This window comes from Sebastes fasciatus, chromosome 1 (genome assembly GCF_043250625.1).
Source record: "Sebastes fasciatus isolate fSebFas1 chromosome 1, fSebFas1.pri, whole genome shotgun sequence".
In the NCBI taxonomy this organism is placed as follows: Eukaryota; Metazoa; Chordata; class Actinopteri; order Perciformes; family Sebastidae; genus Sebastes; species Sebastes fasciatus.
In genome coordinates, this window is record NC_133795.1 from 7,476,774 (window position 1) to 7,501,577 (window position 24,804).

The window sequence follows — 24,804 nt, forward strand, 5'->3', positions numbered from 1 at the left end:
CTCTTCTCTCATCATAACAGTTTAGCTGCTATTTCCGCTCGTTTTTTCCCTCAAATCTTCTCCAGTACACGCAGCATGTGACGAAAGTGGAAGAGAGAGAAGTGATAAACAGGACTCGGTCAAAACCGAGTATATGTGTATCGTCAGTCTGTCAATTTGTGGCTAAATTGATACACAAATAGCCAGTGGTCACGTCTATAATGTTAAATCTAGTAATGGTACATGTCCACAGCCTCTGTCCTTTCCACGCTTCCCATTCATTGTTTATGTAAGCAGCCGTGCAATGCATTCTGGTAGAGAGACGGGGCGTAACGTTGGCCGCTCCTCATTTGCATAAAGTTGAGGTCTGGGCCGGTGGGAGGAGGTCACTTTAGGCAAAGCATGGATCTGTCAGAGCGATTAAGGCTTATTGTGTCATTAACTGTTGATGAGATATCTATGCCACAGAGATAAAATGTTAGCAGCAATCACCTGCTGGCTGCTCTGCTGTATGATACAGACTTTACTCATCAATTTAGTATGCATTGTTGCTTGGCATCAAAATTGACCCTGTTGTGTTTGTATCAGCCATGTGATCGAGGTAGGCATACATGCCTCCTTCGCCGCTTGAATTGAGCGGGGCATCCGGCGTATGTGCCGGCTGACACACCTTTTAAATGGTGTGCGGACTCGTTGCACCGCAGGCGGACCCACTCACTCACTCAGTGACAGACTTTTACGTTTGTAGAGCTGGCCCTCTGCGTTGCAGCCAAAAGGCAGAGAGAAGCTGAAAATCTCCTTCTTCAGCGTCCACCTCTTCCTTTCAGCCTCATCGTCTCCCTCCCAGCCTCTGTGGACCCACAGGGTCTAACTAAGCACCTTCTGTCCTCCCCAGCTTACCCGACTCTTGACGTCCCCAGGCCCTCCGCCATCCTTCACTGGTCTTAATGACAGACATTTATTTAATTCAAGCTACTGGGAAATGAGATTAGTTTCGATAGAGGAGGACAGGGGGGGTGGAGGCAGACAGTGGAGCCAGAGGAAACGAGAGGGAGAAAGAAAGCGTGTGTGTTATCCCATCACCGGCCTCCTGCCTGCCTCCTGCCTGCCTCCTGCCTGCCTCTGCAGCTTCATGTCATTTTAAAAACAACACATTTAATGCATTACAGTCCATTGCTTGTCATTCTGTCACTGACTCCCATCATGGCTCACTGCAGCGTGTCCAAATGAGCCAGCAGGAGCGTGATGAAAGAGATGATGTTAATGAAGATGGTGATAGTAGTGATGATGATGATGATGACAGGCTGTTGTTGCCGTCGGTTGGTAATGTGATCGCATCCACACAACACGTTGCTGATTGCTTCTCCGACGCCGCCTCTTACTTCATTATATTTGCAGAAGCTCTGCACATTGGGATGTTGCTCTCCACCGAAGAGCAACGTCAGACCGCTCCGCATGCTAGTGGAAGCATTGAGTCAGCAGTGTGTGTGTGTGTGTGTGAGAGAGGTCTGCTTGACTCTGTGCGAGTTGTGCAGTGTATCCCCCTCCAGCTCTGACACAGTCCACAGAGAGGCAACTGCGACAGGAGACCTTGGTTCCAACATATGTTCAATTTACCACTCTTCACACACACACAGACATGGAGGCATATGCACACTCATGCAATTGATTGTTATTTAATTTACTCTGAATTGCAAGGTGCCTGCACACACACACACACGTACACAAACACGCACACTCAGCTGAATGCAAATCACATGAGATAAAGCAAAGACACGCACCCCTGCCTACAGAGATATGAGGCGGCTACGGAGGAGCACTAGGCTGCCTAAAGCCCCCGAAGCGCATGTCAACTCCTCCCTCCATCCCACATCGGGGCTCTGCATTTTAACTAAACATCTGGCTGTGTCAGCACCAGTTCATCGCAGCAGGGACCCCCCCTCCCCCTCCTCCCACACGCACACCCAACACCTCCTTGTTTTTGCCTCCAAGTCTGTCCCTGCATGTTGGGAGAAAATTCTGTGCATTGCATGTTGTGATTCATGTCGGTTGGGTGTTTATGAGTGAGCGTTGCGCATGAATATTCATTTGGATTTAATCATCAGGCAGCAGAGGTTGAATTCGCTGGCTTTGACTGGACAAACATGGGTGTCGAGGATATAAATACATGCCAACGCACACCCACTAATGCCAAAACGTCCTTACACACAAGATGTTTACATGCTGAAATGAAACCACCTACTGGGGCTACAACAATTAATCGGCTGCTACCTACAGTGCATTAACATTAAGGTTGAGTCACCCCATTAAATGCGTTCAGCCTCCAGGGTAAAGTGCTTTAATGTCAGCTGAGAGAAAGTACAAATAGCTGGGAACAAGCCGGAACCATTTTATATTTAGGGTCTAACAGCATACTGTATATTAATGGAAGCACTCTGTACAACAGGACTGATCCGGCTGTTAACAATGAAGGTTAAGACAGTTACTGTATGGCGCCTCGACAATGTGAAGAGAAGGAAGAAGTCTCTATTCATTAAATGCTCACACTGGTGGGATTTCTCCAGGCTGTGAGAGAATAAATTTCATCAAAATGACTCATGTTCAGTATTTAGTTTCACTTAGCTTTTTTATTTCTTTTCTGAGGAAATAATGTATATAGCAAATTAGACATATATGTGATGTGGCAGTGGACTTCAGGAGGAACTCAGCCCCGCTCCCCCCCCTCATCCTGCGCGGCTCCCCAGTCAACACGGTGGAGTCGTTCCGTTTCCTGGGCACGACCATCGCCCAGGACCTCAAGTGGGAGCTAAACATCAGCTCCCTCACCAGTAAGGCCCAGCAGAGGATGTACTTCCTGAGGCAGTTGAAGAAATTCAACCTGCCACAGACCATGATGGTGCACTTTTACTCGGCCATCATCGAGTCCATCCTCACCTCCTCCATCACCGTCTGGTTCGCCGCTGCCACCGCCAGGGACAAGGCCAGGCTGCAGCGGGTCATCCGTGCTGCAGAGAAGGCGATCGGCTGCAACCTTCCCTCCCTCCAGGAGCTGTACACCTCCAGGACCTTAAGGAGGGTAGGGAAGATTGTGGCCGACCCCTCCCATCCTGGACACCATCTTTTTCAGACTCTGCCATCTGGCAGGAGGTTAAGGTCCATCAGGACCAAAACCTCACGTCACAAAAACAGTTTCTTCCCCATGGCAGTGGGGCTCTCCAACAGCCCATCCGCCCCCCTGTGACTGTCTCTCCCTCACACACACACTACTGCCCCCCCTGCCGACACTGACTCTCCCCCCTCTCTCAATATTTGCACTATCTTTATATCATGTTTATAGCTTATTTGTAATTTGTAAATTGTACATTTTTATTATTTTATTCTAACGTTTTTATCTATTCTTTTGTTTTTATCTATTCTTTTGTTATTATACAGTTTGTCTCGCACCAAAAATGCCAAAGAAAATTCCTAGTGTATACCTCTTACACCTGGCAATAAACACCATTCTGATTCTGATTCTGATTCTGATGTGCCACCGGTGGTCAACCTCCGGGTCTGAGTAGTGAAGCCAATGCGGAAGTGTCTTAAACTTGCATTCTTTCTAACAGCCAGCAGGGGGCGACTCCTCTGGTTGCAAAAAGAAGTCTGATTGTATAGAAGTCTATGAGAAAATGAGCCTACTTCTCACATGATTTATTACCTCAGTAAACATTGTAAACATGAGTTTATGGTCTCAATCGCTAGTTTCAAGTCTTCTTCAATACAGCATGATGTTCATTTAGTAAATTATGGTCCCATTTAGAGTCAAATAGACCATAAAGCAGGGGATGCTTTAGGGCGTGGCTACCTTGTGATTGACAGGTCGCTACCACAGAGTTGTCCATGTTTTCATCTTACAACTTTAACCCTTTCACAATGTGTTTTCAGTTCATGAAAGTTAATTATAACATCTTGGTCACATAAAAAATGTGTTATTCAGCGTTCGGTTATACTTAACGCCACCCTCTTGTGTCACTTCTGGTTGCAAAAAAACAAGATGGCAATGGCCAAAATGCCGAATTTGAGGCTTCAAAATGGTAGTCCGCAAACCAATGGGTGATGTCACGATGACTACGTCCACTTCTTTTACACAGTCTATTGGTGACACCAATCAAAAAGTTCTCCTGTTCATTTCCGCACCACTTACCTTGAAGTTTTTGACTAAAACAAAACTGTATTCTTCCCCCATCTTCTAGTTCGTCTTTCCAGATGAATAAAGACAGGACTGTTTTCTCATCTTGTTAGTATTCCCACTGTCGATTTTATTGAGTTACTGTCTTTGGTTTCTCCGAACGCAAGAGCTGATACAATTGACAATTCTCGAAAGTGAAAGTGAAAAACAAATGGTAAATGGATTTATATAGCGCCTTTCTAGTCTTCCAACCAGTCACAGTGTCTACGCTACATGCCAGCATTTACCCCATTTACACACACATTCATGCACTGATGGCAGAGGCTGCCATACAAGGTGCCAAACTGCTCATCAGGATCTAATCTAATGCTCATTCACACCGATGGCGCAGCCTTTCGGGAGCAATCAGGGGTTCGGTATCTTGCCCAAGGATACTTGGACATGTGGACTGGAGGAACCGGGGATCGAACCGCTGATCTTCCGATTAGTGGACGACGTGTTCTCCCTCCTGAGCCCCAAAGAATGCTTTTAAATAACAACCGTGTTAAGTAATCCTCGTGTCTCGGGCTCACACTTTTCCAACCCTAGAGAGAGAGCCAGAAAAGCAGCTAACTAGCCACTGCCTATTTGGATAGATTTGCTTGTTGAGAAGGTTATTGGCAGGATTGATACTCTTGCCTGAGACACGCTGGCTTCTCGTCTTAACTCAAACCCAGCTGGGGAAATTAGTGGATGAGCTCCTGACAGGCTCTCTGATGGAGAACATTTAGAAGTTAGCATCTCTTGAGGAGCAGAATTAACCTCTCAAGCTGTTCGGAGCCTATTCCCGTTGACAATATGGTAAAAGAGATCAGTTTAGACGCGCGAATTGGGAGTGGCCATGTGATATGTGATGTGTGAACAGTGTTAGCGGGGTGAAATCTCACCCAGCTTGTCTGTAACAAAGGCGGTGATGTCAAAACACATGAAATCACTAAGTTGTGTTTCACTAAGTTATCGTCAATACTTCCCCAGTGCAGCCTGGTAGTTTTGAGTGCAGCGCACGTAAGCGACGCTTATCTCCGAAGAAAAGGGGGCCTTTAGTGATTACAGTGTATTGGCAGTTGGGTGTGTGTAACAGCGGTCTCCTGAAGTGGCCCATTACCTCTGATTTAAAGTGTGTACAGAGCAACAGGCCAGACAATACAGTCCCTCGTCTGACGATACCGATGGCATTCTGCTCACGGACAGGAGGGCTGCAGAGAGAGCGAAAGAGGCAAATTATGGGACTTAAAATGAGTTTCATTCAGTCATAGAATCACATTTTCTACCATTAATAGCATTTTGGCATTCATTCCTTTTTTATCTGCACTTGGTCTTCGGCTCAATAAAAACTCAACATGTTTAGAGACGTGCATTAGAGAAGATACACTGGAAACCCCCCTCTATTTTGACTACCGATATGTACATGTTTATTCATGCCGCATTGGTTTAAGTAGTTACTGACCTCAGCAAATTGTGCTTTAAAGCATGTAAACCACTAAACTTAACTAAGAATGCATTTCTTGTGAACTGGAAACATGTTTACATGATTGATCGAAATGAATGATTATGATAAAAAATACCTGCAAGAGTGGCATCAAACCTGACAAAGGCTTTTTTACTGTCACTAAACGGTCCTAGTCATCAGGACAGTCAAGAGAGAAAGTCATATATCCCCCAGTGTGCTGGCCTGTATCATTAATCATCCCATATTCTGCAGCAGATTTTGCCGGTATGCCAAATTCCACAGGAGTGGAAGATGCGTGGTCACAGGCAGCTTTGCAAAGCATTTCCCTGTTTGACTCACAAACGTTCTGTTAGTCTGTGATGACTAGAGTCTAAACCCTCGACAAGTGTGTTTGTGCGTCTGGTGCGTCACTGGCTCACACCTTCAAAACTGTATTTTCTTTTCTCACAATCAACACTAGATTATAGAGCTTCGGCATTCATCACATTTCCAATAGCACTGAGGGAAAACACAATTTTGAGGTACTTGAGGAATATGCTACTTTACACTTCTACTCTACAAAAATTCAGAGGAAAAAATGTAAGATTTTCCAAACGAAACATATAACCTTCTAATACACATGATTGTTATACAGGTAATCTACAGTATTCACACCATAGTGTATAAAGCAGCTGTAATGAGCTCCACCTCGACCAGCTACAACATTGAAATACTACTTCCGTGTTAATTCATCAATAACAGTAATCCACTAATGTGAGGTTGTATATCTCTCTGTAAAGGCCCATTCTACATAATGAGTGCTTTTATGTTTGACACATTTTTCCGATAATAAATTTTTACGTAAACCCGCACTGGTTGATATTTTGGCCTCTTGAGAGCAGAGAACCAAACCGTAAATACTGAAATATTATCACCTCATAAAGTTGACATGGCGAACGTTAACAAACAGTTGCCTATTTACACACACAACAGCAACATTAGCATTCATTTCTGTCCACTTGATGAATATAAGTCCAATGTCACTTTTGGCCTCCCACAAAAGGGAAGGGAGGGAAATACCCGGTTCTTTAGCAGCAAAATTCTCCATAATGTTCACCAGCTAGTCACTAACTTTGTCTTTATGCTGTTGGTGCTGAGCAGGTAGTGTACAATTAGACAATTTAGAGCTTTTTCACTTAAAACAACTACTACGTCTGGAAACACTGCTGATGAGTGAATCAAAACAACAGATTCCTGGGTCGTAAAACCAAAATAATGAGCTGAAAGATACTAAAATGCTCCGTAGAGCTGAGAGGAACTGACGGGTGATAGTTCTCTGTGGGTCGGTCACTACAAGCAACTCTTTGAACATTACATAGTTGATATAGAAATATTGATAAGTGCAGCTTTGAGTTAAAAATTGAGGATTTCTACATCTAACGGAGTATTTGTATACGTTTAAGCTATATTCAGTAAAACTGAACGAGGTTGGGCGAGGTTAATTATAACGTTATCATGATGTGTTCAAATGTAATCTTGTAAAAAGAAACTTGAGGCGGATCATCAGGAATTGATAATAAATTTGCAAAAACCAGCATGCAAACAATTTTGTTTTTTACCGTGGTATCGAATTGGGTATCGAAAATCGTGGAATTTCACTACTGACTACTACATTTCTGGTATCGTGTCATCTCCTACCTTGTGATATTACTGCTTTTACCTGAGTAAAGGATCTCAGCTCCTCTGTTATGTTCTTCTTTCCATAAAGTAAGCAAGCTACAATACCTTTGGCTATCACAAATACATACATGCTAATCACTACGAACAGGCACACACACATTCAGTGGAAGTGGTATTCAAATTGACATCTTTCATGAACCTCATCAGGCATGTCTTCTATTATTTTGTGAACGAATCTCATTGAGAGAGCAAAATGACACAGAGGAGACTCACTGATGAGCACACACAGAAGGACTGACCCTCACCGGTGTCGGCATTACTGTCTGCGGCACCGTGGATTAGGCATTCCTAATCTTATCATATGGTGCTGAAGGTCAAACCGCATGTTGGGAGCCAAGAACACAATTCAAACATGCGTATCTGTTAGTCTAATATAAAAGCTTTTCAGGCAGTGGCCGTGGTTTATGTGTTGCACTGAGGGTTGAATATACGATCGCTCACTCCACAAGGGCCCTATTACCACAAAACGTTAATGCTCCATGTCATTGTGCTTCCATCCAGTCACTTTAGTACAATAATTAATCAAAATAAACATACAGCGCTTGACAATAAGGCTTTTATATTCGGCACTAATCAGACAACTCATTAGGCAGTAATGAGCCGACTCTGCCTGCTCTTGTCGTGTTTGGGGGAAGTTTGGCGCATGGGGAGAAGTGTGTGTGAGTGTATGTGAGTGTGTGTGAGAGAGAGCACACAGATACACATAGGCACACATGCACCCACATACACACACACACACACACACACACACACACACACACACCAGCCGGCACTCCTGTAGTCCCACTCCAATTATGGCAGCATCTCACCCGGGAAGAAGCCCACTTACCCAGCATTCACTTTATGAATAATTGATTGTTTGTGCCAGTGTTATATTTGTAAATACACGTTTGCTCTCTGATTAATAGTTTTCTAGACATACTCATTTGTTCAATTTGATTAGACTCTTAAATGTATTATTTATTAGCTGAAAATGCTCTCCGGTTATTAGTCATCACAAGGGCAACAAGAAGATTCGGCATAAGGACGCATCTGCATGCGAACAGACGTGCTCGCATCAATCCACACGCACCCGTCACATGGCAGGTGGCAGCGTGTGCGTGCGCGTGATTTAACACGTCGCTCGGATGTTGTGAACATTTTAACCGCCTTTCAGCATGTGTTAGTGTACGTCTTCTAGACTCACAGCTGAGACCTGTCGCAATTATTGCATATTTGCCTGATCGCGATTGTTTGAGCTGGCCGCAGTAATTTTGCATAATCGTTGGATTTTACAATCAAGGGACTTTAAGGCCAATGTCAGAAATGTATCAACAAATAGAAAGTGAATTAGGAGTGTTTCCATCAACTGAGTGAATAAAGTGTCTACCTGAGCACAAGTCCAATGTCAGGAAAAAAACATAGGAAAGAGAGCTGATCTGTCTAGACCTTACTGTTGTTGGACAGGTTCTTCTGTTTCAGCTCATATGAGACCATATTTGTTGCTTTCAGAAGCAAGATGAAGACAGAGAGGTTATAAAAAATAAAAATAAAATAAAATTGTAATACAATACAACAACAACAGTAATAATAATAAAATGTTACTAAATAAATTGAAATAAATAAAAAATAAAAAAATGAATTGTTTAAATCTTTAATAAAAAATAAATAATAATATAATAACTGTAATAATAATAAAATATATGAATAAATAAATAAATTATATGCTAAATTAAAAAATAAAATAAATAGCAATAATAGTGATGACAATAATAATAATTAAATAAACACAAATAAATAAATGAATAAAATAAATTCACATCAATAATGGGTCTCCTGATTTATAGCGGGGAAACTCCCCTACAGGTGCAGCAGTTCGTTTGACAGCTCTTGGGAAATTAATGCTGGGGTCGTCGGTTCTATCCAGCTTTTCTAATTAGTTAATTCACATAAAAATGTTTGGATGAGAGTTATTGTTATAATAGTAGCTTGGGTCCTTTCAGGAATAGCTTGGTGCCTAATGTGAGCGTAGTGAGTGTGGTTGGGCGAGTTGCGGTGGATGCGGTCAGAGCAGAGAATAAATTAACAGTAAGTTGTCGTATGGTAGTAGACGTACAGTGTAGGTTTCAGTTTGTCTCTGAATAGATGCTTCTGTCTTGAACCACATTTTCATTACATGTGGTCTGCCTACTCTACTCTTTGAGAACAAGCTATTTAAAATAAATCTGTGCAGCAGAGCGAGAGGTGAAACATTGTTTCAGCAAACTATTTGGAGATAAATTGAGAGTCCTTTTCCAACAATCGCGTCATATTGATGAGCAGCTATGTAATTAATAACATGAATTTAGGTATAGTTGCAAAGCCAAACACAACAGCACCACTGTGTGGCATAAAATTAACAAAAAAAGACATTTAAATGATTAATCGCAATTTCATGATCGTGACAACCCGACTCACAGTATTTTTTTTAGTTTTTATCTTTGAGAGGATACAGTAGTAAGTAAGTCATTAAAGCATGGTTTCAGTATTTTTATTAGTTCCATATGTTCATATGAACCAAAGCCATTAGGCTACCAGTCACTGTAATATAAAGACTGCAGAGAGGAAGGTTATCAAACAGACAATGCGGATGTAATTTGGTGCTTCGTGAGAATGTTTTCTTCATGTCATTTGGTGAAGGAAATGAGAAACTGTGACCTTTCGAGTGAGTTTGTAATAATGTGGGAGTTTGCATCATCACTTGCTTTGACTGATTCTTTTCACAGCATCTTTATAAAGAACCCGGTGAAATGCGTTTCTATTAGAAAACTAATAGTGTGGTCAGACGAGAATGCAGGATGTTTGTCTGACATTTTAATTTGTTCACTGGAGAGCAAAGATGACAGGAGCAGCATCGTCACTGTAACAGGCCACATACCTGTTTCACTGCTGCTGATTCTCTAAATATAAAAAGAACATTGATAGAATAAAAGTCTTTTGAGGACTCACATGGTTTTTATTTATCTGTCTGCGTGTCCTATTTCAGTGGCTGAACAACTCCTGAGGTATTTGTAAGGACTTGAAAATTAAAACTGGTGGCAAGTCTAAAATATCTACAATACAATACTCGCAAATGCATCAGTTTATCCAGCTGCAGCAGATGAGTTTGTCCAACTGATTCCTCCATCAAAGGATGGAGTAATATGCACGCTTTAGTTGCTTCTCTTCTGTCTGCCTCCAGGGAGTGCACTAGCTAGCTATCAGAGATCATAACAACACATTTAAGATCTTGAACTTGACTCCAAGTGTGTGCAGTCAACATAAAGGATTACTTTACGTACTATGAAAAAGCATACTTGTAGTCCAATGCTAAATGAGTACAACAAAGGGAGTCAGAGGTGGTAGACTGTAGCGCTGTGCCAGACTGGATAGAATGAACCCTGAGTATTTGGTGACCAGTTTCCCACCATGCAGTCAGTTTCATCAAGGATGTTTTTCTTTCTGTCTTTTTGTTGTTACTGCCGGCACTGCCAGTGTCTTTGTGTGTGACAAAAGGCCTACTTGAAAAGATCTTTAACAAACAAACCCAAAAGCTAAACGCCATCAGGAACAAGAATAGGAACGGCTGACGGGTGTAATCTTGACGTTTAGACCAGTGGCATTGAATCTGCTAGCGCACCTGGTAATTACAGGTATAATATGCAAGAATTTCATGAAAAACAATATATAAACTGATATAAAGCTAATCCCTCTCAATCATCACTTATATGTATATGTAGTAGAAATGTGTGGTGGTGTCTGTTTCTGCAGAGACCCTGCAGCCCTCTGCCTCTATTTCTCTTTGCTTCTTATTTTGCTTTCTGTAAACAGCCTTTGGGCCCCAGCCAATACCAGCGCACAGGGCAGCCTGTTCAGGTGGTCAAATACGCCTACTATGGATAAGTATCTCATACAACCCCACTACAAAACACCCAAACTATCCCTTTAATACCATATCAGGTACTTTTGAGTATTCCAGTACTGTGAGTTGCAGGCTGTGGCTGATTTGGCTGTTACAGCATGTACACTGCTATTGTTGAAAACACTGAAACCTGTTGCAAAGAGGTTGTGGACGAATGCCCAGCAACTCAATAGGAGGGGTCTCAGTTACAAAACTGACAGACACGGTGCATCATTAGTGTGTGTGTATGTTAGTGTATGTGTTTGCGAGTGCGCATGCCAGTGTGTGTTGCGGTGCTCCTCGGGAGTGCTAGCAGGCCAACCGAAGAGAGAAGGAAAAGCAGCACTGCTCTGCACCATATGCCAGATATGAGCCTGCCTGCCAAGTTGTGGGGGATACTGGCAAGTGCTAGCAAGGCTGAATTCTTGACAGAGGGAGATGAATAATTGAATATGTGCGGAGCGAAGTTCTGTTGGGATGGAGTGGGGCGCCTTTATACACGGAGAAGGAGAATGGAGACGCTGTCTACGAGCAAAACTCTCATTTAGATAGTGATGTGTTTGCTTTTTGTAAACAAGTCAAAAAGTTGCAGAGAATTTAAGATTAACTTGAATGGATTTATGTCGAGACGCAAGAGGGAAAAAAAGCACAAGTTATGGGCATTTATGCATTTAGATGATAACAACTATCCAAAGAGGCCAAAAGCTGTTATCAAGCCTATAAGTTTGCAAGGAAAAACCGACAAAATCAATATACATACGAGATAAGGAACGCTTGAAGAGAAATAAGTGTAAGGTAATCAATATAGTGGAGACATGTTTTCAAACGGGGTATGCACTTATGTATATATTTATATATCACAATATTTTAGCAGATCAGCCTCCAGTAAATGCAGCAGAAACAAATCTTACAGGCTCTTATAGTTGACCAGTAGTCCAACCCAGTCTTCTCACAACACATATTACTAATCATTGAAACCAAGGGAATATATAGTCCGTGTTTAATGCAGTTATGTACAGTACAGCCACTTTTCAAGTTGGACATAATTCATGCATCTAAAGCAGACGAGAAGAGGAAAATGTTGTTTAGCTCGATCCAACGTAGCTGGTGTGTGAGAAACTATTCATGATTACATGTAAGAAATGAGGCACCTTCCCTTATGTTTTGGTAAAGGAGGTTGCACTACAACAATGGGATTCACAGTGGAGTGCTAGACCCGAAGTCCAACAAGCTAAAAATGTGATAGGGTAGCACATCCCAGATTTCAAAATCAACGAGGACAAAATACTAGCATTTCACTTGTTTAATTGGCTCACATCACTATAGACATACGCTTACGCGCTTCGGCACGGAGCCTACTTCAAACTTCAAAACGCTCTGAAGGAGGCTCCGTGCCACATGCGTTTTCCCATATGTTGCAGGTTCCCGTTTAATTTTATGGCATCATTTGAGGAGGTTCGTCATCAATCAGCACACCACCCTCTTCCACTAAACATCTCCTGACAACATACTGTAGAATCATCATTGTGATTTGCATAAAAGTAAAACAGGACTAAGGGGCTGATCACACCGAGACCCGTCGCTACAGGTGCGGCCGCTTCAAAATCGCCCCTTGGCAAAAGGCCTCAGGCTAAGCAGTTGATGCGCCTGTGGAATGGGGCTGTGTGCTTTACCGGGCGATCAAATGTTATTAACGGAAAAATGTGATCTCTCTTTCTCTCAAAGACAGTAGCCTATATGAAACTATCATGACATGATATATGAATTCCCCCTCTCACAGTCCAACAGCTAAGCCACATCTACCAGCATTAAAACAGGAGGGAAGTGGTAAAGTAGTAAAGTCCACCTCTTGCTTGATTTGATTGGCTGCCTGGGCCAAGATTGACACTGACGAGCGGTGCAACTCCGCGCCTGGCGCTGACAAGTTGAGAATATTTTAACTTTTGTGCACGTCTAAAACCGCTAGAAAAACGCGGTACCAGAGAAGAGTGCCGTACCATAGGAAAACAATGGTTTTGCTGGTGACGCGTTTCTAGCACCGCGTCTCGGTGTGATCAGCCCCTAAGTCTACAGATCTGTGAGGCTGTACTGAGGCACAGTGGTGCTTTGAGCTTAATGCTAACGTGCTAACACAATGGCATTGTTGAAAGGCTGATGTTTAGCAGGTATGATGTTTAATATGTTAGTTTAGTGTGTTAGCATGCTTACATTTGCTAATTGGCACTAAACAAAGTGCAGCTGAAGCTGATGAGAAAGTCATTGTTCGAGGAAAAGAAAAAATGTGATCTAATGGTGGAGCTAGTTGAAAAGATATGATATCACCAAAGTTATTACAGTTGATCCTGAAGGGAATCAATGTACGCACTAAATGTAGTGGTCGAGATATTTCACTCAAAGCCACAAATATCAACCTGATAGTGGCGCTAGGTTGGTAGGGTAAATCATCTTCTGGGTACCGTGAATGTTTCATGGCAATCCATCCAATAGTTGTTGAGATGTTTCAGTCTGAACTAAAGCGGTGGACTGACTGACTTTGCCATCCCAGCCAGGCAACTAATGTGTCTAAAAACTAGGACAGTTCGTTTTTTCTCTCCATTTTCCGCCAAACTTTTGTGAGACGGTTAAGTTCAATATACAACATAATCATTTTGCTCTTGAAACAAAACTCCTCTTGTGAGAGGGGAGGCCTGGAGCCACCACTGAGCCTCTCCTTCACACTTTTATTTATTTTTTTCATCACTGGGATGCTGGGACTCATGATGCCTGAAACCAAGAAACCAAGTGCATCTGATCAGAGCTGGTATTTTCCTAAGTCAACTTTAAGGCTTTCTAGATTAAAAAATATAAGCAATAAATGCAAAAATGAGCCACGTAGATTGCTTCTGATCAAATGTGACTCAGCAGCTCTGCTGGAGGACACGGGAAGGGCAGGCAACCAGGAGAGAGATGTCAAGAGCCTCCACGGCTGCCTCTCCCCTCTTCCTGTCACCCAGCTGCGGTGCCAAGGTCTGAATAAATACCGCCCACGACGATGTACATAAGTGTGTGCGATACATATATGCAATATCCCGCAATTCTCTTGTGTTTCATTGAGTGAGCACAAGAGCAATATAGACATCACAACAAGTGTTTGAAGATAATGATGAATCCCACTGCTTGAGGCAATGACAAGAAGTATAAGAGAGAAAACACACTGTATTCTGGTTAAATGGTGCCGCCTGGATAATAGACAGAGACAAATGTGAGCGACTACGCAGTTGTGACAGCAAATTTTCTCCAACAGTAGCCTTTACGTTCTGTGTACTGTATGTCACTGTCCGGCTATTGCCTGTGACTTTCCATTAATCCTCAGAAATTGATCTGTTTTGTTCTCTTGTTTAACGGTGACTTTGGTTTTGCAATGCCACTTTTACTGAAGCCTATTATGTTCTAATCATCCTCTCTCTCTCTTTCTCTCTCTCTCTCTCTCCCCTTGCCCTTTTCCTCCCTCTCTCCTTCTCTCCCGGTGACAGATACCACCCTGTCCAGTGAACGTGGTAAGTACCACTGCCGCCGCCACCACACACTCCCTTGATTTAGAGCCATCTGTGCGTGGACCGGCGCATTGGCTGTTTGCGTTGATGTGGAAGGAACCATTGTCAGATGTTAGTCTCAGTGGGGGAGCGCCGAGCCACGAACATCATTTGCATCACCAGGAAGCAATTTTCCTCTCCATCACATTGCATGTCACGGCAAATGTTGAAACGAGGAGAAAAACATCAAGCGAATGCAATTATGAAAGCAGCATCCACAGACCCATGTGGCCAATCAGAGTTTGAATTCCGCACATTTTCCCTGCACGCGTTTTGCCTCGACCTACTTAGTCAATTTACCCCCTTTTGACTCCAATAGTACTCAATAAGGAGCCAATAAGTGGTATCTTTTTCACCGTGTCTCATTCCGGCTTTCCTGGAACACATCTCCATGTAGTCTAAATAGGGAGTAGATGGATTCTCCCACTGAGGCAGCCTCTCTTTTCATTTTATTTTGAATTAGGCTCCACTCTGTCGTGCTGTTATTAATGGCTTCCTGTGCTTGGAGGAGCGCTTGAATCACTTCATCAAACAGGTCTAAAGAGAGAGTCCATCTGCAGTGCTGGCTTTGTTTGTATCTTAGGTTTATTTTTGCATGCAGTTTGCAACCAGCCACTCTTCTGCTTTGTGTGCTTATAGTAGACGTTCCCCTCTGTACGTGTCATCATCAGAGATACAGTTTGGCGCCGAGACAAGCAGTGATCCCGCTGAACTCGCTCTGCTCTGGGGCGAAATCGTCGAGCTAAATTGGTGTGGTGGCATCACACGGTGGAGACAAAACACCACATGCTGTGCGTCTGGTCTTTGAAACCTCAAAGTGGCGAGAGGGAAGAGAAGTGTAAAGTTGTGGTTCAGATCAAGCGCTGGAGGTTTATGTCTGAGTGTCTGGTTTACCCCCATTGGCTGGTGGAGGAGACGCAGCACAGAGTAGCTTGTGTGATCAATTTTTTATTGCCAAGCTTTAGCGACAAGATGGCACTTGGATGTTTTTTACACCATGGCATTTGTGTGTGCGGTGAACGGGTGAAATCACGTAGTGGATTACATGAAATCCCACCGGCAGAGTTAAAACAACACACTGACAGTCTCTCTCACTCGCTCTCTTTTTTACCATCTCCTCCTCCTGGATATAAATTAACGGGAAGCAGCCGATACAGTTTTGGAGGTTTGCCGGCCTCTAACAGGTCCGAACGACGGGAGTGCACAACTTTGAGCCCAAGAGAAAACCAGAGAAAAGTCCCGTTAGAGAAATAAAGGAATCTCAGTGCAGCCCGCTGCGGTGTCGGTGCTGGAGATGAGGCGAGAGCGGCCGGTTCTGGTGGACGGTGCACCCCCAAAACGCCCCGAAACTGCATTTCAATCGGAGGACCTCAGCAACATGTCTATCCGTCCTCCGGTGCCCTGTGACCGGCGTGCAGAGGTGCGGCTCCTCGGTGCAGCAGCAGCCAGACGGCCGCCTCGCCAGGAGGAGACGGTAAAGAAGACAGCGAGTGAGAGTGTCGGTGTGTTGTGCTAATTCTTGTCTCATTTGTCGTCTGATTAACAGTCAATTAATCTAAACTGGGTTGAAAAGCAATGCAATCTGGTTGCCATGGTAATGAATTACCAAGTCTGACTTTTAACCACACCCTCATCCTCTGTTTGAGAGAGAAAGTTAACCAAAAAACAGGAAGTAAAACTGGATGGAGGGGGTGCTTTAAACTCGAGCAAAGAGCGGGGAATAAGAAAGCACAATGGGCGAAGTGTTCATCCTGAGTGTTATCCTTGATTTTTTGACCTTTCTTAACCGCTCTCACATTAAAACGCACGCATGAGTACTCCTCCCACACCTCCTTTCCTGTTCTGTACCGCTAAGTAGTCACACAATGTGAATGATGTTCTGCAATGAAAGGCAGGAAAAAAAAGAGGAGGGAAGTAAAGAATGGATTAAAAAGCAGGTGAGAGAGTGAGAGGAGGGCAAGGTCTGTGTGCCCTTGGTCCCCTTGATGAAACGCAGCCAGCAGGCAGCCAGTCAGTAGACTGCTCATCACTCACCAGAGCATACATCATTCACGCCGTTCAGTTCCTGTTTTCATACACGTTTTTTGGAAGGACAGAAACATACCATATATATACCTGCAGAGCAAAACAGTCCATACTGGAGCTCCCTCCCTGTGTCTTCCTGGGCTTAAGAAGCTCCTCTCTGCCCCCTCTGCAGCGATGGGGTGTGTTTGGAGTCGTCTGATAGGCCTCCTCCATGTGAAGTGGCTGCCGGCGCATCCTCTCCTAGCTTAATTGGCTGTACCTGAGGCAGGAGGGCAAGGTGTAATTGCGATAAGAGAAAGCGCTGTGCTTGGCTGGTTTTAGGGCCCTTATCTATAGTCTCCGGATTGATTATGGTTTTTCTGCCAGCCGTGCAAATTGTTCAGCCCCATCAACTGCACAGGAAACCACCTCAACACTGTCTTAGCCAAACCGCAGTGCACGTTGGAAAAAACTATAAACCAGACGATGCGTGTACAGCTGATTAGGCTACAATATTCTGACCACCGGCTTTAAGCGGTGATCTCTACTGGTTGTGTTTCATGCTGTTTTGTTTTGCTAAAGGCAACGGGGACTTTATTAGAGACAGTAGTACAGCTTAGCATCTGGCGTACCATATGAATGTGTTTTTATGGTCATATTAACAAGGCTATACTGTATCTCCCTGCAGTTACTTTCATTTTAGTGAGACAATTTCTGAAATCATTATTCCTTTAAATGCCAAAACAAATTAAATAGGGCTGTCAAAGTAAACGCCACTAATTTCTTTAACACATTTTTTACGTTTTTTTGTATTGGCATGGCCGTTTCAAAGGGGTCCCTCTACCTCTGATATGTGTGAATGAAAATGGGTTCTCTGGGTATCCACGAGTCTCCCCTTTACAGACATGCCAACTTTATGATAATCACATGCAGTTTGGGGCAAGTCATAGTCAAGTCAGCACACTGACACACTGACAGCTGTTGTTGCCTGTTGGGCTGCAGTTTGCCATGTTATGATTTGAGCATATTTTTTATGCTAAATGCAGTACCTGTGAGGGTTTCTGGACAATATTTGTCATTGTTTTGTGTTTTTAATCGATTTCCGATAATAAATATATACATATATTTGCATAAACAAAGCATATTTGCCCACTTCCATGTTGATAAGAGTATTAAATACTTAACAGATACAAAATGTATGATTAATTTGCGATTAATCGTGATTAACTGTGGACAATCATGGGATTAATTGCGATTAAATATTGGAATCGATTGACAGCCCTAGTATTAAAGAAATAGTTTGACATTTTGGGTTTGTTGCCTATATGCTTTCTTGCCAAAAGGTTGATAGTACGCTCATGTCTTTATGCCAACTATGCAGCCAGCTAGCAGCTGTTTATCTTAGCTTAGCACAGAGATTGGAAATCAGGGGAAACAGCCAGCAAGGCTCTGTTCAAAGGTAACAAAATCAACGAACCAGCACCTCTAAATCTCACCAACTAACCTATTGTATCTTGACATCTTTAATCCAAACAAAACCTGCAAGACTCCAGGAAGTCACTGCTAAGAACTGATGGCACACTAAATGGTTAATGGACTTGTATTCATATAGCGCCTTTCTAGTCTTCCAAACCACTCAACGTGCTTTACACTACATGTCAGCATTCATCCATTCACACAAATTCATACACTGATGACAAGATGCCAAACTGCTCGTCAGGATCTACGCTGGTGCTTCAGTTTTCTACGTATTGAACAAACAACATACAACATGTTGATTAGTGATATTTGAAAGTGCTGGTAGATGGATTTTGTAAATGTGGGATGGAGTCAGGATAGCTGTTTGCCCTTGCTTCCAGTCTTTATGCTAAGCTAAGCTAACTGGCTGTTGGCCCCAGCTACATATTTAGTGTACAGATGTTAGAGAGGTATCTATCTTCCCGTCTAATTCTTGGCAAGAAAGCCAATAAAGGACATTTAAAATGTTGAACTCGTGCTCTAACTATAGATTGTAGTTTTTTACTATTCTAAAGTGAACACCTTTGCACCAGATGCCCCTACTGAAATGCTTTATTATCCACTCTGTCTGTGTGTCTCTCTCTTTCCCTGGTTTTGAGTAGTGGTTGGGGCTAAAAGAGCAGCTAATGGGCTGTGAAATGTCTCCAAAGTTAGAACAACAACAGAAGCTAATGTTCAAAGCCCTTCTGAAACAACACGAGCAGCGAAGAACCCTGACAGTGCAAAGAGAAGAGAAGGGAGGAGGAGGAGGGGGCATCCCTGGTTCCCTCTGATGTGTCAGAGAGGCCATTTCTGTCAGCCCAATTGTAGTGAAGCTTTCCTTGTGGCCTTGGTGAAATGGTGTAATTGCCTGCTGGAATGGATCCGACTGCACTGCTGGCTGCAGTCTAGAGGGTTTCCTTTTTCCCATGTAACTCAGGATCCTGAACGCTGCTCGGCACTGTTGTGACATTTGCCGTTTCAATCTTTCCAGCTGCAGAGCGCAATGCTTAGTGTGGCAAATTCAAGGCTCGGGGATATTGACAGGGCAGCTTGAAATATTACAGTTTTAGCCAGACAAGTTGATTTACCTGCATGGAACCTGAGAGCTATTGCTCCAAGTCAACTGAGGGATTTAGTTTCACAGTTTGCCTGATTGGTGCTAATTTGAACATGGTGTTCATTTGAAGAGTACTTAATAATCTAAGCATTTATGTGTTTTATTACACAAAAGGCATACTATAAAAAAAGATCTATGTGGCGATGTTAGCATTAAATGTCTTTGCCAGGGAGGAGAAGCTGTGTGGAATGCGATTCTTGATCATTTGCAAGCACTTTTCTCTAAAATGTGGCGAAGCGTGCGACCCCTTCTGCTTCTCTTCCCCCTCAGTACCAATTAAAGCTGTTTTTCTGCAGCAGATCTTGAGCTGATGAAGACAGCCACTAAGAGCTCTTGAAGTAAAGTCACACAGGACCTGTATGGCAGATGGTTATGTGCAAAGAGAGAAAGAAGCAAAGAAGGAAACAAACAAGCATAAAAATGGCAGCCTGTCTCCAGCGAGGAGCTCCTATTTTCTGCCCAATTTAAGACTTACCATTTCCAAATTTTCAAACTTTTCCTCAAAAATGCTGTCACGCCTACGGCAGGCCGGGGAAAACATCAGATCTTGTTCTGTGGAGAATTTTTGCACACCATCTTCCAAAAAACTATTGAGACAAGTATTTCTCAGCGGAAAAAAAAGTGCTGGGAACGGCTTGATCTCGTGGCTTTGACCAGCTCTCCCAGCTGAATGGAAACAAGCTCTGCTCCGGCTTTTCTCTACAAAGACTGAGAGGGCAGAGAGGACAGTGCCTAATGGCTACAAGTCCGGCTTTCCCCGGTGGATTACATGTTTCAAAAAGATAAGACTTGATCAGTATTTTTTAGAGTAAGAAGCCTCTTTTTGTGATGCAGATGAGAGCACACGGGAAACTTGCTGGAACCAAGGGGGGTCTAAGGCTACGGCTTTGTTCTGAGGCTCAGAGCGGATCATACACAATACAAGCTTTTCTCCACCAGACCACTTTACTGTGCAGTCTGCTTTTACATCACCTGCGGTCACTTACTAACTTTCATCATTATATGAAGCATCAGAAAAACAAAACGTCTTTGTTGTAGCTGCTTCCATCTCCGTACTGCGTCTATTATTTCCGCCTTGATGCGTACTTGACCAATTAGTTCACACTTCATTTTATCACCCGGACTGGGACTAATGAAGCCACATTTCCTGGCTTTAATTATTCCAACATTATGTGATATTATGAGGAGCAGGAAATGGCAAAGCACACTTTAGTATCTCTCCCTTTCCGTAATGACCTCCTGCTGTGGGAGACGTTTCCCTCCCCAGCTCTCCCTCTATCCCTTTACTGTATATATCTCTCCTCCGCTCGGCACTTTCAGGCACGTCCTCCCGACGACGAGGCTGGATGGCACAGAAGCATTAAGGGCCTGTGAGACAAGGCAGGTCCAGGCAAATCCCTACACAAATTAGAGTGTAGAGACCATTATTAAAGGCAATTGCCACCGCCTGCTACCAACAGTTAAATTACAATGTCTCTGGAACAAAAAGGCGAGCAGTTTTTATTACCCCCTCTTTTTCCCTCCCTGGTAGAGAGCTGCGCGCTGGAGCGAGTACAGCTCTGGAACTGTGTCATCCTTCAAGATCTGGGGTGGAATTATAATGTAGTACGCAGTTGACATTCACACGAGGCCCGGCCCTCAAAAGAGGCATGCTCATGATTGACACCCTGGTTTGCACCAAGAGCGTTAATTTCTTTCGTTTTGGAAAAAAAATAAGAAGATATTTTTCCACACATTTCACCTCAGATGCTTCTCGAAGGAACACAAAATACTCAAGTTTGCATTCATGTGGAGTTTACTGAGGCTATTTCTGTGGCTGGCTTTTAACTCCTGCATTTGGTTCTTTTCTCTGTCAAATGGGTATTTCAGCAGGAACGATTTGCCCGTCAATCACAGCCTTGCGTGCGCAGATTACTTCGCTCCTGGATGCACTGAATTCTGCGCGCATGCAAATGAGCACGCATGCTGCATTTCTGTTTGTGGATATGTGTGTGTGTGTGGGGGAGTGGATGGGTGTCTGTACATATGGATATGCATGTCAGACATTTCATGTTATAAGTACTAATCTGCCACTTCTATAAGATTACTGCTGGAGCTGACTTCACGCGGCGCATGTCAACATCCCAGCTGACAGAACCTGCTGAGTTCCTGTTTCCTTGACGTTTATTCGAACTGCACTTCCCTCCGTGGTACCAAATGGCTTTAATCAACCCGAACATGACACATTAATATCATTTAAACTCTCTCTGACTCACTTCTACGCTGCTGCACTGAGTTTTTTTTTTTTATCCATTTAGGGGCAAATTTGGTATGTAGAGCACATTCAGTCTCACTGGGCCTTTTTCCATTAACAACATAATACTGTTGTGTAATTATTGCTCATCTGCACTTGAAAGCAGATAAAAGCTGAAGAATTCTCTAATGATATTGCTACAGTTAAGTGCGGACCAGTTATTTTGTTAACTTAATGCGTTAAAATGAACATTTCTTTTGTATGGTTTTAAAATCCAGAGAGCAAAATTCAAATTAATGATGGAAAAATGAATTGTAAATGTGCCTACCCGCCCAGAAAAATGCTATGGGGACTTTTAGTTTCTGTATATATCATGTCTGGCTGTGAGAGTCAGCAATAAATGTTTAGTTAATGTACATCAACCGTCTTTTGTTATAATAGTTAAGCCACCAAACTCGGGATGTTCCTTTTTTTTTTTTATCTTGAGGGCTTAGACTGAAATAGCTCCAGGACTACAATGTAATGCAGTGTAAAGTATTACCACTCATTTTTATGGAGAGAGAGGAAGAACTGTGAAACGCGCTGTAAAGTATTCTCCCTGGAAAAGAGAAATGAAACGAGCGTTTTCTGTTAAGTATGAAGAGGCGTATTTTCCTCACCTATGACAAACTCTAATTTACTTTGCTCCCTAGTCACGCAACTGTCAGAGTCACTTTGCTGCTTCAATTTTCTCCCACGTCATCCCAAAAAGCACATTCACCATCCAGCCGTGAGTCAGGCATGCAGGGTAGCATATGGCCCTTTATGAGCACAAGATTTAAAGATAATAATCTGTCACTGTGGATCCATTCATGTGGAGATTCATGTCGGACATTTTTTTTAAATTACACTGAATTTGACCGTCTGTTGAGGTGTTTGTACAGTAGATGCTTCATGCAGTGTGCAATTATTTTGGTGAATATTTGTCATTTTATTTTAGCCTCTTAGCCGCCACCTGCCTCATCTACATCTACGTCTGTGAGGGATTTCCTGCAATTTCCGCGATGCTTTTTGACAATCTCCAGCACTTTTTTAATTCAGATGTGGTTTGTATGCGAGCACACAGTAAAGTCAGCTTCATATTCAATATTTAATGTTTTCATTCTGATGCTACACAAACGCGCTAATAGCGTGGCTCCGTGGATGGGCATGTCAATCAGTCGGTCCACCACTTTGTTCCAGACTGAAATATCTCAGCAACTATGGGATGGATTGCCATGACATTTTGCACAGACATTCATGGACCTAAGAGGATAAATCGTGATGACTTTTGTGATCCTCTGACTTTCCTCTAGCGCCATCATCAAGACCAGTGTGTAACAATAAGGAGGGTCTATTGGCAGAAATGGAGTATTATGTTATTAAGAATGTTTTCTTCTTCCTTCCTTCTTCTTTCTTCCTCTTCACGGAGCCAGCCGTCATGTTTCTATGGTAGACGAAAACAGACAAACCACTGTGTTAACTTTTCCTGGTTGGGCCGGAGTCAATAACGTTATTCGCTCCGTATTTAATCCCCGTCACTCCACTCAGCCGCCGGGAAACAAGACACGGGAAACCTCTGTTGGTCAGTTGGTCTTGAGATATAGGTAGGGCCATTTGCGTTTTCATGTCGGCCACCGTAGTTCGTCTACACGCTTGGCTGGTTGCAATCTGCAACCTCACCGCTAGATGCCGCCGATGTTACACACTGTACCTTTAATCAGATGTTAGCATGCTAACATGCTAAACTAAGATGATGAACGTTATACCTGTCAAACATCAGCATGTTTGCATTGTGAGCATGTTAACGTTAGCATTTGGCTCAAAGCAGCATGGTTCACTTATCTTATTTGACCTCTTTTAATGATGAAAATAAAAGTGCTTTCCAGTGAACGCTGCCAGACTAGAGGCCAACGTGTGCAGGTGCAGATTGCGTTGTTCATTTGGTAATTAGGTTTTGGTTTTTAGTTTTTATAATTGCTTTTAGTTTTTATTAAACCTCCTTATGTTAGGTCCAGTGTGTAGGATTCAGGGGAATCTATTAGCAGAAATGTTTCCATTAGTGTATATTCACCTGAAATTAAGATATGTTGTGTTTGTTTGCTTAAAATGAGCCCTTCATATCTACATAGGGAGCGGTTCCTCTTCGTCCACCACGTTGCACCGCTATGTTTCTACAGCAGTCCTATCCTAAGCCAGATATGTGCTGGAATAGCAAAAAAATTAAACATAAAAAAAGAAAAAGGGTTATCTCCAATAACCTGTTTCAGGTGTTAACGTTTTGTCAGCTGGATTTTCTTTCTTGTAAAACAGCTGATAATGGTGACTCGTCCAAAATGACCTCGCTGTTGTCCCTTCCTCATCCTCTATCATCGTCTTTATGCCCTATCGTATCAATGCCCCAATTCATTTTGAATTGATTGAACTGTTTCGCACCACTGATGTTTTTCATTTTAGGGCCTGAGGAGAGACAGCATATTGCTGGCTCAACCTTTCCAAACAGCACCTGTACAAACTGTTTTTCTTCACCCCACTCCTGCAGCTCCATCACTCTTGCTCTCACCCACTCTGTACTTTAGCTCTGCTCTGTGCTGCTGGAAGAATGAGGCCAGCTAAAATCAAACATTAATCAGCTGCTGTTTTATAAGACAGAGGGAGCGCCTGCACTCCCTGGGCCCCCCTCCCTTCTTGCCCTTAGCCTGCCCTACCACCGAATGTTAATGTGACTGCCATTACTCATTTATGAGCTGCCCGCTGCTCGCTGCCCAGAGCCTGGTGTCCGGGCCTGGGCTGGCATAGCAGGCACGCTGCTGGTGGACGGCTGTGCCAGGGCATTCAGCGATGGCAGGGCCAGGTTTGTTATAAAAAAGAACATTGTTTGGGTCGGCCGGGCTGTTTAACTGTCAGAAATAGGACTCTGGTGTTATTGAAGAGGTAGGCAGTTGTGAATATGGTGTCATATTTACAGTAGAGTAAGAAAACACAATTAGAAAACAACACTGTCATCAAAACTCTTCACATAAGAAGCTGTCCAATTTTTTATTCAGTAAATGGCAATATGATATGATGCATTCACATTTAGATGGTTGTAATTGGACATAAATCTC

General features: G+C 43.1%; 1 protein-coding gene across 2 annotated transcripts in view; it reads left to right on the top strand.

The window, feature by feature from the left end:
• Positions 1-24,804, top strand: part of cdh4 (cadherin 4, type 1, R-cadherin (retinal)) — a 262,025-nt gene that overhangs the window by 95,101 nt on the left and 142,120 nt on the right. For both annotated transcript variants that reach the window (XM_074612648.1, XM_074612732.1), the window contains exon 3: positions 14,766-14,789. In XM_074612648.1, coding sequence (XP_074468749.1) covers positions 14,766-14,789 — 24 coding nt within the window. The remainder of the gene's footprint in view (positions 1-14,765; positions 14,790-24,804) is intronic.